The sequence below is a fragment of the Harpia harpyja genome, chromosome 9 (assembly GCF_026419915.1).
Source record: "Harpia harpyja isolate bHarHar1 chromosome 9, bHarHar1 primary haplotype, whole genome shotgun sequence".
In the NCBI taxonomy this organism is placed as follows: Eukaryota; Metazoa; Chordata; class Aves; order Accipitriformes; family Accipitridae; genus Harpia; species Harpia harpyja.
Genome location: NC_068948.1, coordinates 1882975 through 1900250, shown reverse-complemented (window position 1 = coordinate 1900250; position 17276 = coordinate 1882975). Strand labels below are relative to the sequence as shown.

The window sequence follows — 17276 nt, the reverse complement described above, 5'->3', positions numbered from 1 at the left end:
GGAGGACATGCCTGCCAGCTGTGGTCCCACAGCTGCCTTTGAGTGGGCAGGGTGGCCGTCCCCTGCGTGCCCCCGTTCAGCTGTGCGTGCTGGTGAAGTCTGGCCCGGGGACTTAGACTCGCTCGCACAATGCCCCGTTCAGGCAAAGGGGGTTTGAGCCCCCAGATTTTCGCTCTGCTGTCCGAACCAGCGTGAGTATCAGGATCAGGACTCAGGTTCTTCAGGCTGTTGGACCAATCCCACCTGGAAAATAAATCATCGTCCTCATCACCGATGTGTGTCTCTTTGCCAGAGGGTGAGCTCTGCCTCAGCCTGGGATGGACCAGGAGCATCAACAACCATTTTAGGGAAGTGGGAGACAGGTCAGAGTTAATCCTAGGGTAGAGCAGAGATGGATGCACAACCTCCTGCCCGCTGCTCTGTGGTGTGAGCAGCAAAGAGGCTGCTTCCCATCTTCCTATCCTGCCGCTGTCCTGCCAGCTGTTCCCATTTCTGCCTAATTAGCCTCCAGATCAGCGTGCTTGGAGATCCTCAGCTGAAAGGCACCGGAGAAGGGCAAAGACTGATTATTCCAACTGCCTCCCTGCAAGCTTCCCCGGGGGTCTGCCAGCTGGGAACCTGCCAGTCCCCCCGACACGGCTTGTTTGGCGAGAGCAGCAATTCTCCAGGTACAGGCAGTGCAGAGGAATGCAGGAAGGCGAGCGCCTCGCTCCATCTCTGATCTCTGGAAATGAGGGATTGTCATGCCAGGAGAGCAGCTGACTCCAGGGATTCCTCCTGGAGTTTGGGAAAAAAAAAAACAAACAACAAAACAACTTAAAGGCTCCCAAAAGAGCAGGTGTCAAGCCCCGGCAGGAGCGGAGCATCGGCAGTGTCGCGGCAGGGCCAGGAGCTCGCTCCGGCCGGTGGCACGGAGCTGGGAGCAGCCATGCCGGCAGGGCAGGAGGAGCCCGGGCTCCCGTTTGGTTGGGGAGCAGCACCCCACTCCCCCCGACACCCCCTGACAGCCCGTCAGCAGCCGCCCATCAGAGGGAACGGGGCTGGCTTGGGGTTTGTTTTTCCGTTCGGCGCAGCTGGAGCGGCCGGTGCTGGTTTCTCACGGTGGTTATGGGGCTGGTCTGGCCCCAGCCCCTGCAACAGTAGGGCTGGTCCTGAGCCGGGCTGGGGGCACGGCCGCGGGCCAGGATCCATGCTGCGGCAGGGGAGCGGGACCGATCACAATGCTTTCCCAGGGACCATCCAGGATGGACCGTCAACGGAGACCCTCTGGATCTGAGGGAGGTCTGCTGGCTGTCCCCTGCCATCCTGCCCCATCCCCGGGCAGCACGGGGGGGTGACCGTCCCCAGGCGGGCAGCCCCACGGGTCTCTTCTGTGTCCCTGTGGGTCAGCATCTCCTGGAAAAGTGGCTGCGAGACATCCCCGCTCTCCAGCCCAGCTCTCTGAGGAGCGCTGGGTTGGGCTCTGTGTCAAGCCAAGACTTTGCAAAATCTGGAGTGATTCATTAGCAGCAAAATGTCTAATTAATATTAGAAAGTGCTCAAACCATGTTCTGCTGCTGGCAAGGAAGAGCCCACCAGCATCCCCCACACTGCCGTGGCCCTGGAGACCCAGCTTGCCTCTCCGGGCTCCTCGCCTTCACGTTTTTCCACAGGCACTTCTGAAACCTGGAAAAGCCGCTCCAGCAGCCAAGAAACTGTTCAAATGAGCAGCTCCAGCCTGCTGGGTCAGCAAGCACTTTCCACCAGGAGCAAATCACTTAGCTGGTACCGTGGGAGCCCAGCCTTGCCTGAGAGCACCATTTACCCGGGCGAGGGCTGTGCCCCACGCAGGGGGATGCTTTGCAGCATTTGATCAAGACTCTGGAAGTCCCAATGAGAGCATTAGCTGCCACCATAGCAGGAGGGTAAAATAATCCACTTTTTGCTTCTCAACAAAACAGATTCCCTTTCAAAGGGCTGTTTTGCTGTTTCTCAGTATTTTCTGCTGTGAGGCACTTGGTCTGCAAAAGCACCGTGTAATTGTGAATGGGAGGTGGCAGGGACGTTCGCAGACCCTTCTGCCGTGCTGTGCCCTGGGGAGACAGAGTCCTGAGTGTCCCTGCTCTCCTGTCCTTCAGGGACCACGTCCTCAAGCTAGACTAGGTGTGATAATACACAAAGCAGGGCTGAGGCTTTCTCTTCTGACACCACAGCTGTGCACGATGCTTCTCCTAATGCCTCCTGTGTGCTTCCAGCAAAGCGTTCGTACACTGTCTGCTTCTATCTTCATCTTTTGCAAGTACCCTTGTGAAGGCTGGACCTGGCCTGAGCCCAGGCTGTCCTCTCCACGCTGCCAGTGCCTGAGCGGGACCAAGGGAAAGGTTGTGTTTGAGGCTAGACTCAAGTCCAGGGCACTGGCATCCCTTTCCTGCTGCTTTTCCCCACTGCTGACGTGCACGAATGCTGCCGTGCCAAGCATTACCAGTGCCGGATCTGCCCAGCTTCAATCCTGCCCAGCAGTGCAGCTAGGGAGGTCCTGAGCAAGTCTTTCATATCGCAGCTGCAAACAGCAAAATCCGCTCTGATGCTCCCGGGCCAGGCTGCGTTCGTGACATTGGTAGACTGCGTGACTTTGGTTTGCAAACTTTGCAGCGCGTGTCCTCGGGTGTCCTGCCTCCCATCTGCTGGGGCGGCATGGCGAGACGCTTGGGAAACACCTGGCACGTCCCTTCTGGGGAGCTTTGAACACAAAGGAATAGGTGTATAAATAATGTGGGGATGGTGAAAAACCTCCCAGAAGCCAGGAAAGGCTGTGTGACAATTTGCAAGTCAGCGTGGTGCCGCGTCGCTCTCGTGTCGTCTCGGCGTGCAGGTTTTCGGCTCGCAGAGCCGCAGCTGAAGCTCATGTCGCAGCGCAAGCGGCACTGTCGTTGCCGCCAAGTTGGAGACACGTGTTACCAAACAATCTTCCATCTCACCGTTCTTCCAGGCATCCGAGTAACATCTGTCCCCGGTGAGCAGGGATGTCATGTCGGCAGCGGCTGTGTCTAGGGTGGGCTCCTCCTGGGGTGCAGCTCCCGTGCGCCAACCTCTCCTCAGCACCCCTTTGCAGGGCTGAGGTCACTTAATGAAGCCGGGTGGGTTAGACCCATTATGAGGGCAACACTATCACCATTCATTGGGTTTTTCCAGCAGATCCTAAGACAGTCTGCATCTAGACTGGGCTGAAGTCACCGTTCTTCGTCATTTACCTGAAAAGTCTCATTTTTTCCTGCATACTTCTGCTATCTCAGAGCTTCTCCAAGCAGCTCAGCATTTCATTTCTCCAGCTAAAGTGTTCTCTTGGTCAATAGTTTGTTCAAATGTTTGCTCAAATGTTTGCTCGTGACACCTTTGATGTAGAAACATTACTGTGTTTGCCAGGAACAAGCTGACCCATGGGCGAGGGTTTTGGCACAGGAGCTCCAGGGCAGGTTTGCTCCTGTAGCTCTGCTCTTGGGAGCAAAGAGGCTCTTGTTCAGCACGTCCTGGGAAAGCAGCTCAGGCACCGCATTAGTCACTGGGACATCTTGCCGCTCGGCGAAGGAGGGGCACAAACTGAAGCCGTAGTGGCAGAATCACAAGGGCTCTTTCATCTTTGCAACAAGTATTTTGCAACTTGAAGGACCTCATTGCAGAAATCTCTAGGGTTTGAGTTTGGAAATAGGGTCTCCGTTGCAGCGTGTCTGCTTCTTAGAGTTCATTTGGGCAAGGCATGCATCTACAGTCTGGCGGCCATTGCCAAGTAACTATCTACAGACAACCCTTCCCTCTAAATAGATCTTACCCAAAAGCCTCATTTCTAAAACAAAGGTAGCCTGGAAATGGTCTTTTATGCCTTTCACTTAGTGGTTCATGCCAGCCTGGTGTCTCCAAGGGCTGAGCCATGGGTCAGCACGGCATGGTGCCAGCTGGGCCAGCAGGACGATGGAGATGGCCACAGCTTGCTTTAAGGTGCTGAACGGGCAGCCCTCGGCAGCTTGATGGGGAAGCCTGGCCTGGCCACATTCCCCCCCCTCGCTGCTCGGAGCTGTGCCGCTTGAGCCAGACTGCTGCCTGTTATATATATACACACACACACATATATATATATAAAAAGCAGGCCAGGTTGAATGAGGCTTTGGGCAACCTGGTCTAGTGGAAGGTGTCCCTGCCCATGACAAGGGGTTGGAACTAGATGATCTTTAAGGTCCCTTCCAACCCAAACCATTCTGTGATTCTACATATATAGATATACAGAATTGTCTAAAACTCTGGCAAAGTGCAGCCCACCCCCAGCTCAACCGGCGCAGGAGCCTGTTCAGTATGCAGCTCAGCAGAGCCTTTAACATTTCACAGAACAGATGCCCACTGAGCGTCTTGAAACAAATCCAAAGGTAGCGGTGACGGCTGCTGTCAGGGAAACAATAATCCCATGGCCTCGCCAGCATCAGCTGCGCCGCAGCACCGGAGCTGAGCCACGTGCGACGGAGGCTTCTGCCGCTGGCTGCTTTGTCTGATGAAAGGAGCTCGGTCGGAGGTGGCCCGGGCAAGCAGAGGCGGAGATGTGGTGTCAGAGACCATAATCTTCTCATCAGCCAAAATCCCCTTCCCTGCACAGCTGGCTGCGAGGAAGGAAATACCGTTTCTGGCTCCGTGCTGCGGGAAGCATCTGAGCACAGGCACGGCTGTCCTGACCCTGCTGTTGTGTGCTGCTGGGGTGATTCCTGTGCCGAAGGGAGGAGACAGGGAAAGGCTTTGGGAGCGAGGATGGAGAAGTGATGGGGTGCTATTGGGGTTCACCATTCCCAAGCTGAGCCAGGCTGGGCACGTGGGAGCCCTGGCCTGAAGTGTTTAAAAGGCTTGCACAGGGAGGAGAGACAGCCAGGCGATAGTAAGGGCAGTTGTCCCTGTTTCATACCAGATGAGGTGGTGGTTTGGGAGCAGAATCACGCAGGTGTTGAACTCACTGTTTGCTGAACCGCTTCCACCGCGTCCCTCCTGTCCCCGCACTGGGTGCTCCCTGGGAGCAGCCGGGAGCCACGGGCACAGCCAACTGGAAAGGAGGATTGGCAAAAAAGTGGTTTGGAAGGTGATGTCATCTCATGGGGGGCAGAGCTCTGTTCCCCACCAAGAAATCCCCCCCCATCGCCTCTGTTGCCCCTGCCTGCCGGGGAGGAGGTCCCCACGCTGGCAAAGTGTTCAGGGGCTGCTGGGTGAGGAGCACCGTGGTCTGCAGCCCGCTGGAGGTGGCTGCCTGCATCACGGAGCAGAAAAAGCCTGGGCAGCCGGCGGGGACGGAGCATGACACCGGCGGCAGCGCTGCCTGCAGGGACTGGGTGGGCTTATGCACCGCTGGGCACAGGGACCCGCATAGGGAGCCCCGGGGAGATGGGCACAACCCTCGCCACGGGCCCTCGGTGCAGGGCCAGGTTTGGAAATGATGCTCTTAGCACTGTTGAACGGCAACATGTGGGGGAGAGTCATTAAGCAAACGACAGCATCCTTTTAACTAGTCTCCCTGGCCCAGGAAATCCCCGCTGGCCTGGGAGGCAGCGAGCACTTTGCTGTGCTGGATGTGCCGGTGCACACGCCGTCTTGATGTGCTCGGCTGGTAGCAGATGGCACAGGGCAGAGGGTAATGTGGCTGTCCTCGGCGGACGGCGGTCCCCCGGAGCGTGCTCTGTGCTGTCAGCGCGGGAAGTGACAGCAAGACCCTGATGCTCGGCTTATGGGAGAGAGCAGACGGAAAGAAAGAGACGGGGGGAAATTACAGAGCTCGTCCCAGAAGCTCACAATAATCGCAATAATAATGCTGTCCACCCGCCACGCCGTGCTGCTGACGGGGCTGGAGGGATCCATGTGAGAAGCAGCGACGGCGTTTGTGGGGAGCGCAGGGATGGAAGATGAGCGGCGAGGAGGGGGTGTCCCCTGCCTCTCCATCCCCAATCTGAAATGACCCTTCCTCCCGGCCCTGGCTGCGTGGGGAACATCTGGGAGGGTGACAGCTTGGGGAGCGCGTCTCCTTCAAAAAGCACATTTCGCAGTTGGCAGTGGCACTCCTCTGAGTGTGAGTGCACGTCTCCACGGGCAGGTGTGAGCAGACCCTGCCAGAGCCGGGAAGGCAGGGGATGGCCGTGCGGGGATGCTGGTGATGGCCGTGCGGGGATGCTGGTGATGGCCATGCAGGGGTGATGGCCGTGCAGGGATGCTGGCGATGGCCGTGCAGGGATGCTCAGGCAGGCTAGCCCTCAGCCAGCCTGGTTCCAGCTGCCACCCAGCTGAGCCAGCCGGGCACAGTGCCCAGCCTAACGAGCCTGCTCCAGCACAGCACCCACATCGCCTCGGCACGGCTTGCGGGGCCGGGCTGGATACTCCACACAGTCCTGGGAGCTCAGGCTGCTGCCAGCTCCGGTATTTTGTTATAGTACAGACATGCCCTGAAATCCCGCTGCCGCAGGTCAGGCAACGCTGGGGCTTGCATGTGCCGCTCTGCCCCGTGCCCCGTGTACGGGGGGACGGGAGTGGGCAGAGACGAGACTCCGGTGACAGGCTCTGCCCTGGCAGTTTGCTTTGCAAACAGGCTCCGGAGAAATCAGCCGTGGCTGACACCTCCCCAACAGACTCAAGGGCACGCAGGGATGTGAATTCAGTCCTTGCTCATTGTAAGGAGAGATAAGGGGAGCGAGTCGTCCGGCAGGCGCAGAGCCTTTCAGCTTTCACATTGGGAGACCTTGGTGCAGAGAAATGTCCTGCCCCCACCCAGGTCTGTCTCATGGACCCAACCGTCCCCAGACCTGTCCCCGGGACTGTTCTCCCCATCGCAGAGCAGGGGAAAATACAAATGTGGTAGCTTTTGTGTGTTTAAATCGTGAAGAACAACATGGGAACTGTGTGTCATTGAACCAGGTCTGAATTCCCTCTCCTCTCCCTGTCTTCTCTGTATGAATAAGCAGCTCCTGATCTCCCTGCCGAAAGCTCGTGGCTCTCCGGTCCCCCAGTGCCACGTTTTAATTAATGTTCACTCTCTGGTCCTGTGTCAGTCACACATGCCACAGTGATACCAGGCGCAGAAGGTAGTTTATCACAGCAGTCATGAATTCCTTTCAACCCCGAGCAGCCAAACACCCAGAGAGCCCGAGTTTAAAACTCTCCCACAACTTTAAAATATTCCAGACAGCCTTCAACATCCAGGAGAGAGCCAAGAGCCAGGCAGGCAAATACAGGAACAATTAATCATTCCCTGGCTGATCTGAGCAAGATGAGCTGCTCAGGATTTTGGCATGTGCCAGCTGAGCAGGGACACAGCTCTTTTGGGGAGCAGCCCAAATTTCAGAACTGATTCTGATATTTCATTGCTCTGACACCGTAAATCTCTGGGCGTTCGCTGCCTTCGCACACACCACATGCAACCTCCGCAGTGAGCTGGAAACGGGGTTTTGCAAAGCTGCGTAGCTGGTGGACATGTCTTATGGTACCTGGGCTGTGGAGCGTGCCGGGAGCACTGCAAAGCAGCACTGTGGGGGGGCAGAAGGACCACTGGAAAGGAGGGGAGCGAGGCGGAGGTGGGGTTCAGCGACGTGGATGGTGGGGTGTGCTCATCTCTGCTGGGGTGACACTGTGAGTCCCCCGGAGGAGAGAGGACCTCATCTCTGAAGGAGAGGACTGGGGTCCCCACGGTCCCTGGCAGTGGGGAGGCTCTTCCCGGGGCCACCCAACAAAGTCCCCAGGTCTTGACGCCTACCAGAGCCCTCAGAGCGCACTTGGCACGCTTCTTGCACAGCTTTCCCCCAAGCCAGAGGTTTAGCAGGTTCTCCTGGCTCAGCGGGCTCCCAGCCGCAGGGATGCTGGGGTCCAGGACCCCGGGCTGTCCTCATTCCCCAGATTTGGGACACACGCCTGGATGGAGGACAAGGCAAGCGAGTGTGGGAACTCCTGCAGCCCCAGCCGTGCCGGTTCACCCCGCTTTGTTGGAAGCTGCTTTTTCCCACTGCCAATCTCCGTGTCATCTCCGCGTTTGAGCCTTCCAGCCGGCAGTGAAATGAGGTCTGCGAGCGAAGCCACAGCGGGGAGCGGGCCGGGTGTGTGGACACAATGGCAGCGCGTATCATTAAGGAGAGGATGGAGGCTGACACACGGGGGGGAAAGCTAAGGGCCCCCTGGTGCTGCCATCAAGGCTCTGAAATGGAAATGCGAGGTCCTCAGCCCCCCCTCGCCCACCGGTTGGCAAAGGCTCTATTAGCAGGATGTGAGTAATCATCTTAAGTAGCTATCAAAGTGCACCAGCTTGTTAAGCATTTAGCCAGGTTGTGCTGACATGACCTCTCTCCTCAATCTTCCCAGCCTCAGCGCGAGCGGCTAATTACCGGATCACACCTGCCACACGCCTTCTCCCCCTGCAGAAAGGACAGGTCGGATTCAACGTGTTGCTTGGGACAGTCTCATCTTCCCGACGTCGTCCCCCACCTTTTTTTATTAGTAGTAGCCATGCAGGAGTGGGGGAAAGCCCCCCCCACGCGAGCAGTGGTGTTGCCAGCTGGAAGTCCCTGGAACCAAGGCTGCTCCCAGGGATGGCACAGGGGCTGGTGGCTGCGGTCAGGGCACGCATACGGTGCTGGAGCTGCTAGGAAAGACCCGCCGTGGCTTTTGCAGGCTGCTGGAGGCAGACGTCTCATCGCTGGCATGGGTGAGCGGGTGGGAGGAAGAAGAGGCTGGAGACTACGCCATGGGGGCTGAGCAGCCCCGGTGATGGCAGAGGTCCAGGAGGAGTCATGTCCTACCGGGGTGGGACAACTGAGGTCTTTGTGACTGGTGATTGCCAGGAATGCGAGGAAGGGGCTGAGCTGGAACCTGCTTGTCTTGTGGTCCATGTCGAGAGTGCGCTGGGGAACATGTCCACCTGCAGCAATGGCTCCTATTTTCATTGCTTCCATATTAAAGGACTTCTGGATCCATAGCCTTATTCTTCCCTTTTCCTCCACAGAAAAGCAATGGCTGTCTCCTCTCTGTATGGCCCCAGGAGCAGCCTGTCACGTGGGGAAGGCTGACACGCCATCCCTGGGGTCTCTGCAGAGACGCTCGTGAACATCATGCTGAGCGTGGCTCTCCCCACGTGCCAGTTCAGGGAGCCGGGCTCAGCGCCTGCCCTGGGCATCGCCCGAGCATCACATCCACACGGCAGGAAAGGCAGAGGAGAAGCAAGGGGACGGCCTCTGATGGAGCCCGTTTTGCTTTTCAGGAGACACGGCAGCGTACAAAGACGGCGTTTACTGGATCAAGGGCCGCACCTCGGTGGACATCATCAAAAACGGGGGTTTCAAAATCAGCGCTTTGGAGGTGGAGCGTCATCTGCTCGCGCACCCGCACATCACAGGTACGCTGCTCTTCCCTGGTCCCCGTGCCGTGCCGAGAAGGGACGGTGCGTGGGAGCCTGGCTCGAGCGACAGCCGTGGCTCAGCGGGTGCAGACGGGAGGCTGCCCGAGGGCTCTTGCCTGGAGGCTCTCTCCCAGCCTTCCCATTAGCGAGGCTGGGTCCGAGTAAAGAGCAGGCTGCATTTAAAGCCCGTTGTTACTTGTCTCCTGGGGCTGAAGCTGTGAAGCCTGTGGCGGGGTGCCAAGTCAGCAGCAGCTCTCATCTGATTTTGGAAATGAGACTATAATTAAATCTGTCCTGCCCTTGTGCATGACCGTGTACGAGGGGATGGAAGCGGTGCCCCCGGCTCCACACCACTCCGTACATCATATTCCTCCCCGTTGACTCTAAATCGTTCAAACCATGGGGCTTCCTGCCTTTTCCTTGGTGAAAAGTTCTGTTCTTGGAAATTGTGTCAGCACAAAAGTCCTAGTCTTTTCCTATACTACCGTCCCACGGCATCCTCCTCCACACGCTGCTCTTCCCTGCCCACCACTGCTGCTGGCACCTACCAGTGGTGCTGAACCCCTCTTCTACCCCACCCCTGACCCCAGAAATCACTCAGGTTTCTTCAGGCAGAGGAGTCCTCTGCTCTCTCTGCAGATGTAGCTGTGATCGGGCCTCCGGACATGGTCTGGGGCCAGCGGGTCAGTGCTGTCGTGCAGCTGCGCAAGGGTAAGATGCTCTCCGTGAAGGACCTGAAGGACTGGGCCAGGTAAGATGCCACGGGGCAGTGCACGGTGAGCGGCGCGGCACGGGGAAAGCAGGCTCAAAGCCTGCAGCATCTTCATTAGGGACACGTCAGGGAAGGGGTGACTGGCAGCAACATAGCACCTCAGGCTCTGGGGATGGAGAAAAGACCACAGCTCCAACCAGGAGGTCACCGAGCACACAAGACAATGGAAATAAATGGGCCTCTCACCCCAAAAGTGCCTTTGATAAATGACCTGCACGGTACGGCCGTGTGGCTCTCGCCCCGCAGCCCAGCCGCTGGCAGAAAGCACAGAGCAAGCACCAGAGCAGGGGAAGCTTCATGTTTTCTCAGCAGCAAGAATATTTGCTCAGCTTTTCCCTGGTGCTGCTGCAATCGCTCCTTGCTTGCCTTCCTACCTGCTGGAAGCTGGCCCAGCCCAGTCCCCAGTTAATCCCAGAGACCTCTCCCATGGGGTTTGGAGAGGAGGAAGACACCAGAGCTCACGGACCTTGCTTGGAGTCATCGCAGTACCAATGAGCATGGCACAAAGCAGCTGCCTGCCATCCTGCAAGGTTTCGGCATGAAGACCTGCACCTCCTCGTTCAAATTGGTCAGAGAGCGGCCGAGGTTTCGGGCGTCAGCCATGGGAGCATAAGCAGGCAAGAGCCAGGAAGCAGAATCACTGGGTTTATCACTAATATTCCATTAGCAAAATATTTAAGAGCAGATTCTTTCTTTTCCTGGCAACTCCCTCCTTCAGGCTGCGGATATTTTTGGCAAGGCTGGCGCTATTTTGTAAGCGGCAGGAGCACTTGTTTCATCAGGGGCTGCGCAGCAGCCAATTAAAGATTTCCCCTGGATTTGCAAAAATCACAGTTGGGGGACTGCGATTTAGCAAATGCAAGGAAGACGCTAGCTGGCCGGCTGCTGCTCTGATTAAACAGTTACGTAGTGGGGGAAGAGAAGCAAAGAAACCAAACCCACAGGGGTGGCTGCTGGGGCAGAGGGGCCAAGACCCTGCCAGGGTGTCCATCCTGCTGCCACCTCTGCGCTGTGCACGCACGTTAACCCCCTGGCTGATGGTCATCTGGGACTCCTGCTCCTCCCAGGGCAGCTCCACGGCCACCAGCAGCTTTTGCTTGTTTTTACTGATGTCCTCTCTTGCAAGCTGAGATGCCGTTTCTCGGCCAGGCTCAGCCCGTCCTGGTCGGTACGGGCTCTGGTGCTCTGGGCTTCTCCATCCAGGACCCTCCCTGGCCTCAGCACGGGGCAGGAGCGATGGAGAGCAGGGAAGGGAGACCTTCACCGTGCGGTGTGATGGCTGCTCATCCCTAAGCCTCCTGGCAGGGATGTTGGTGACCCCAGCAGATCCCTTCGTCCGCCCCACACGGCTGCGCTTTGCGTGTCACCCGGGTGTTGCTCTGGGGTCCCTGTCGCAGGGCAGGGGGCTGCGCTCGGCCCCCCCCCCCACATCGTCCCCTGCCTGCCCCCCTCCCGGGGTGTTCCCCCTTCTCCCTGCACATCTCTTCCCATCGCCGTCCCCAGCTCTGTGGGCAGACACGATGCTGTTCTGCCCGTGCCGAGCAAGGGCAGGAGCCCTTGGAACAAAAGCCCACGGAGGGGTTGGAGGGGCCAGCCGCCCACCCGGGGCTGCTGCTCCCTGCCCAGCGCTTGCTCTGGGCATCGCTCCGACTCCCCCCCCCCGCCTGCCTCTCCCTCTCACCCTGTCTCTCCCCTTTATTTTTTATGTCACTTACATTCGTTTGGCCCTTTTTCTCGCACTCCCTGGCAGGAGACACATGTCCCTCTTCAGAGTGATTCATTTTGCGGCTTTCGCCTCCAATCGTGCTTCCCGGCGACAGGCGCCATCCCGAGTTAGAGGCATCCATATGGCAGGGGGTGCTGGTGGCGGGTGGGGAGGGGGAGGAGGAGGAGGGCCAGGGGATGGTTGAAGGGCTCAGCAGACTTGGCATCTCGCATTAGAGTCAGTGCCAGGACGCTGCCGGAGCTGGGCACGGCCCCAGGTTGGTGACACACAGGCAGCAGAAGGCAGGAGAGCCCCCCCTCCGCGCTCTGCAAAGGGCATGGGGACGATGCTCGGTGCTCAGACTCCCTCCCGCAGCGGGAAGAGCCCCCGTGGGCCGGAGCGCGTGGCTGCGAGTCCCTGCCAAGTCACTGGCATGCACCGGGGAGGTGGCCCACCTGCAGTCTCGCTCCTCAGGGATCGGTGGGGTCCAGCATCCATCATGCCGCTGTTTTCCCCTCCTATCTCTAGTCCATGAGCAGCCCAAAACGCAGCAAGCGATGAGCCAGGTCCAGGGCACAACCAGGGAGCACAGGCAGGAGCAAAACAGGGCCAGAGATGAGTGATGGTGTGGGGCCAAAATCCTCCCCGGAGAGAGGGGCAAGGACAGGGCTGGAGGCAAGCTCCGCACCTCCGAGCTGTCCCTCCACGGATGAGCTGCTGGCAGCACAGCTCCCTGCAGAGACAGGCTGGGAGCAGGCACCCCACAGCACAGCTCAGGATGGGGCTGGGGTCCAGGGCTGAGCCTAAATGGGCTCCTGGGGCATGGGTGGGGGGCACAGGTATTGCTGCTCAGGGCTGTGGGTGCTCCCAGGACAGCTCAGCCTGTTAGAGGGGCTGCTCTCCAGCCCCCCCCCCCCTTCTGCAACACAGAAATGTGTGACCAGTGAATGGTGTGACCACTCAGCCCCGCAGCTCTCCCGGGGTCTGCGTTGAGCCCTTAGGAGAGAGCCAGGGCATGGTCAACATTCGGCCAAAGCCACTCGCTTGCAACCAAAGCCCTACTGCCTGGAGAGCCGTGGCTGGGGCAGCTTGGTTGTACCCCACATCAGGCTGCAGGACGCCAGGGTCCCGGAGCAGATCCCCCCCCAGGTCTGGTGGTGTTCGTGAGGTCTCAAGATGGGCTCTGTGGGATGGAGGGGCTGGAAGCGCTGGTCTGTCAGCCGTAACAGACTGTGCTTCTGCGATGCAGGGAGACCATGGCACCGTACACCATCCCGACCGAGCTGATCGTGGTGGAGGAGATCCCACGCAATCAGATGGGAAAAGTTAACAAGAAGGAGCTTCTGCAGCGCTTTTACTCAGCCTAGAGCACGGCTTCAGGCCAGGACCGGGGAGCCCAGGGCGTGTTTGGTCCTCCACCGCATCTGTTCTCCCTCTACAACACCACTGACGAGGTACCTGCGGTGATCAGCAGTAGCAAGTCTGGGCTCACTACAGTCTGGTCCATGAATAAAGTCCAAAAAAAGCAGGATTCATCCAGTGTGGTCTCCTCTTTGGCTGAACTGAGCCGGAGCTGCAGGGCCACCTTCCTTGTGCAGGAGCCATTCGCAGGAGGCTCGGGGCAGCCCTGGGTCTCAAAGCAAAGCGTGGGGTGAAAGCTGGAGGGTCCCGGGCCAGAACGGCCCACCGGGCCAGTGCTAGCAGCAGCCACACGCTGGCCAGAGTTGCTCTATTGAGCCCCATGTAGGTAGTGGGAGGCAGGTGAAAAGCCGACACCACAAACACCTCCGCATCCATCCCAAGCTGGTCCCAGCAGCAGCTGCTCGGGAGCAGACAGGCCCCACTGGCCCTCGGTGGGTCTCAGCCCTGTGATGCCAACCCACCAGAGCCGCTCTGCCCGGGTGGGAAGGGCTGGCCAGGCAGCCTGGCTCCCTCACCTTGCCTTCATCTGCCTCTCTGGATGCTTGTTCCCATTATAGCTCTGCCTCAGGCCACGTGGAACTCATCGCCAGGTGAAATCACTCTGTAGATTAAACTCCTGTCTTCAGCCAGCTGCGGTGATGCCTGGTAATTTTGCATCCTCTCTGCCCTTTCCCACGGACTCAGTGACTTTCCCCATAGTTCGGTTTATAGAGAGGGAGAGCCCCAGAGAGCGAGTGGATCCCCTCACCGGTGGGATCCTGCTCTCCATGGGATGCCCCACAACCTGCTGTGAATCGGTTCCATCCACCTCCCTGCTCCACCAAGCGCCACCTCCCATTTCCCTGCAGAAGTGAAGAATAAATAAAAATCACAAATAAATACCAGCGGCACTTGCCAACCCAGTGCATCTCCCCCACCCAGGTGCTCCCCCGCCAGCCGGGCCTCGGCACGGAGCGATGGCAGGGGTGCCGGCACCACCGGGACAGAGCCCCGCCGCGCTGGCCGGTGCCGGGGAGCGTTCCTCTGCCTGCAACTCCCATCCGATAGCGGAGGGGGAAAGACGGGGGGAGGAAGGGGCAGGGATTGCTGCCAGGGGCTTGCAGTGACCTCAGTGTGATAGGAGAGCCGTGAAGCCTTGAATAATGTGCAGCGAGCCCAGGGAGATGGGGAGGAATGGTGTGGCCAGGCAGGAGCTGGGCTCAGTTTTTGGCCGTGGCCGCAGCGTGGCAAGAGGTGCGAGCCACGGTGGGCACAGGGTCTGGCGTGGGGTGGGGGGAGAGCCGAGCAGGGTGTTGGAGGCACCGGGGAGCAGATGCAGCGTGAATTATACTGCATGTGCACGCCTGTGCCTTTGTGTGTGTGTGTGTGCGTGCGCGCTGACACCGGTGCCAACGTCTGAAGGTCATCGATTTCCTGGAGGACAGGCGGTATTGATAAACCCTACCTTTATAAACGGATTTTTGTCCCTGTTTGACTTCATGCGTGAGCTGCCGGCCACGCAGCAGTGGGCGATGGGGATGGATAACGCCGGGGGGAGAGGATGGCGGTCATGCCCTGCAGCTCCCTGACCAGTGAGGTCCATCCCAGTGTGGGAACAGTGCACTGGGAAGGCAGTGGGATGCTGGTCCGGTCCTGCCTGGTGCCAAGGGGGTGACAGGGAGCCCCAGATTTCCCTGCCAGACGACAGGACCCTGGGAGCACCAGGGAGAGCAAGAGGAATCGGGAGCACAAGTAATTACATCGAATACCTTTGTTAGGGTCAGTGGAGCCCCGAACATTTGGGGGGACAATTAGTGAAGGTGGAGAGGACACGGAGGGGACAGCTGGCAGACACGTGGCACTGGGCAGAGGGAGCAGGGATGGGACTGGGACAAGAGAGGGGCTGGGAAATAGGGGAAGGGGGTATGGATGGGGACAGGCTTCCTCCGCTGCAGCCCCTCCATCCCACCTCACCCTCCCCACACGGACAGGTCCAGCCACGCACCCGCTCTGTCCATCCCTGCCCACGGCAGCATCTCCCAGGGCAGTGCCAGCACCTGGATTTCGGTACTTCAGGCTCAGAAGGCGTTGGGACGGGGCTCCCCAGGGACACACAGAGCTCACGCAGCCTCCTCTCACCATCCCGCGCCCGGCGGGCACAGTGCTCCGGCACACAGATGCACCGGCACGGCGCCCGGCTTGCCCCCTCGCCGCGGCGTGCAGAGCCGAGCACCGGCGGCTCTCACCGGTCTGCAGGAGGGACCGAGCGGATCCTTTGTTAAAACATCAACGATGCAGTAAATTTTTTAACTTACCAAATAGATCAATATCAAATTATCATGTCTCACATTCATAACTCTTAAGCAAGCAACAATGGAGAGAGACAAGGTCACTGGAGAATAAATAGCAGCAAAAGCTCTTAATGATCTATCATTCTCGACAACCTCAGGCACCCAGCACCAGCCCGGTGACAAGATCATTAATAAAACTCTGCAGGAACGCTATCGATCGCTTTGATGGATGATCACAGGTAGCAAATACTGTAAAACACCTGGTTGTCACACACAAAAATGAGTAGTTTGACTCACACCTCGGCGCAGGGACCCGGCTGTGACTCTGCCGGCTTTCCTCCTCGGTGGTGGCTTTCGCAGGGAGGGTGGTCAGCGGCGCAGCCTTGGGGTGCTGGCGGCCGCAGCTGCAGCCCCCAGTTTGGGGCTGCCATCCATGCTGGACCCCAATGCCTCCCACCTCTGCTCCCCCACCACTATTCATCCCTATAGATGGGACCTGTTAATTAAAAGCCTCGTTAAAGCACCTGGTTATGGTGCTCCAGAGCCCAGGCTGGGAGCTGAGCCGGCTGAAGATGGGTTTCGGTGACCCGGTGCCACTGGATGAACCTGGAGACCTGCTCCATTCCCTTACCGCTGGATGCAGCCCTGGCCACCAACACAGCCCGGACCTCAGGGATGGAGGGGTGTCCCCAAGGCCATGGGCTCTGCTCCCCCCACGCTGCATCCATCAGGGGCGTGGGGGGGGGGGGCTGTGTGCATTCCTCCCCCCATGGCTCCAGGCACTTCGCTTGCAAGCCACGTCCGCATTGACGGTCTGATCATATGTACACAACCATTCAATTACCCCGTAATGGCTACAGGCTATTAAGCCATCAATCTCCTTCATTAAGGCCTGCCAGGCCCGTCCCTAGCATCGCGCAATAAAACCATTAAAACAACAACAACAACCCAAAGTAGCATCTTTAATGCGGCGGCCGTAACACCGGCCCCAGTGCCGATGCCGCCGTCCCGCAGCATCTCCCACCTCGCTGCAGCGTCCCCCTGCCCGCAGCCCACCCGGGGACCTTCTCGCCCCGAGCAAGGTATCGCCTCGCTGGGGTGTCCCCAGGGAGCTGGGGGCTGCCCACACCTCTGTGCCCCCCCCCCCCCAGCTGCTCCCAGCAGCTCGCCCCTGTCCCGGGCTTGGCGGGCGGCTAGGCACGCCGGGACCTGCTCTCGTGCTTTATGGCTGACATTATCTTTTATTGCCATATAAAAACCGAAGCTCCAGTGGCTTTATGGCTGCTGTGCCGGCGTTTGGCACCTCTCTGCTCGGCTCTGCGCTCCTGGCTGCTCGCTCTCCCCATCGCTGGGCATGGCGGGGACAGGGCGCTGCCCAGACCCCCCAGTGCCTGCACTGGGGCCACGACTGCTCCCACTGCACCGTCATTAGGGATGTGACTGGTCCCATCACCCACGGTGCGGGCACAACTGGTCCCAACACCTGCAGCTCTCGCACTGTCCTGGGGAGATCAGAGGATGTCGGCTGGGAGGGAGGGACCTGGCCCCTCTAAAATAGGGTGACCCCTTCTCCGACCCGGCACGGCAAGGAGGAGGGTCGTAGGCCTGGGCTGGCACTGGGGAATCTGTGGGACCCCACATCCCTGCACCCCAGTGGGAGCCCCTGCTTGCAGGAGGAGAGGGGCAGGGGGTGGTGGTGCAGGGCCAGAGGTCGGGGGGGGTGGGCGTCCTGCT

General features: G+C 59.0%; 1 protein-coding gene across 3 annotated transcripts in view; it reads left to right on the top strand.

Annotated features, from left to right (window-relative positions):
- ACSF3 (acyl-CoA synthetase family member 3) overlaps nt 1–13381 on the top strand; it is a 66938-nt gene extending 53557 nt beyond the window's left edge. For all 3 annotated transcript variants that reach the window (XM_052795277.1, XM_052795278.1, XM_052795279.1), the window contains 3 exons: nt 9236–9370; nt 10013–10124; nt 13100–13381. In XM_052795277.1, the coding sequence (XP_052651237.1) occupies nt 9236–9370; nt 10013–10124; nt 13100–13217 (365 nt within the window). In that variant the 3' untranslated portion in view covers nt 13218–13381. The remainder of the gene's footprint in view (nt 1–9235; nt 9371–10012; nt 10125–13099) is intronic.
- The last annotated feature ends 3895 nt before the right edge of the window (nt 13382–17276 follow it).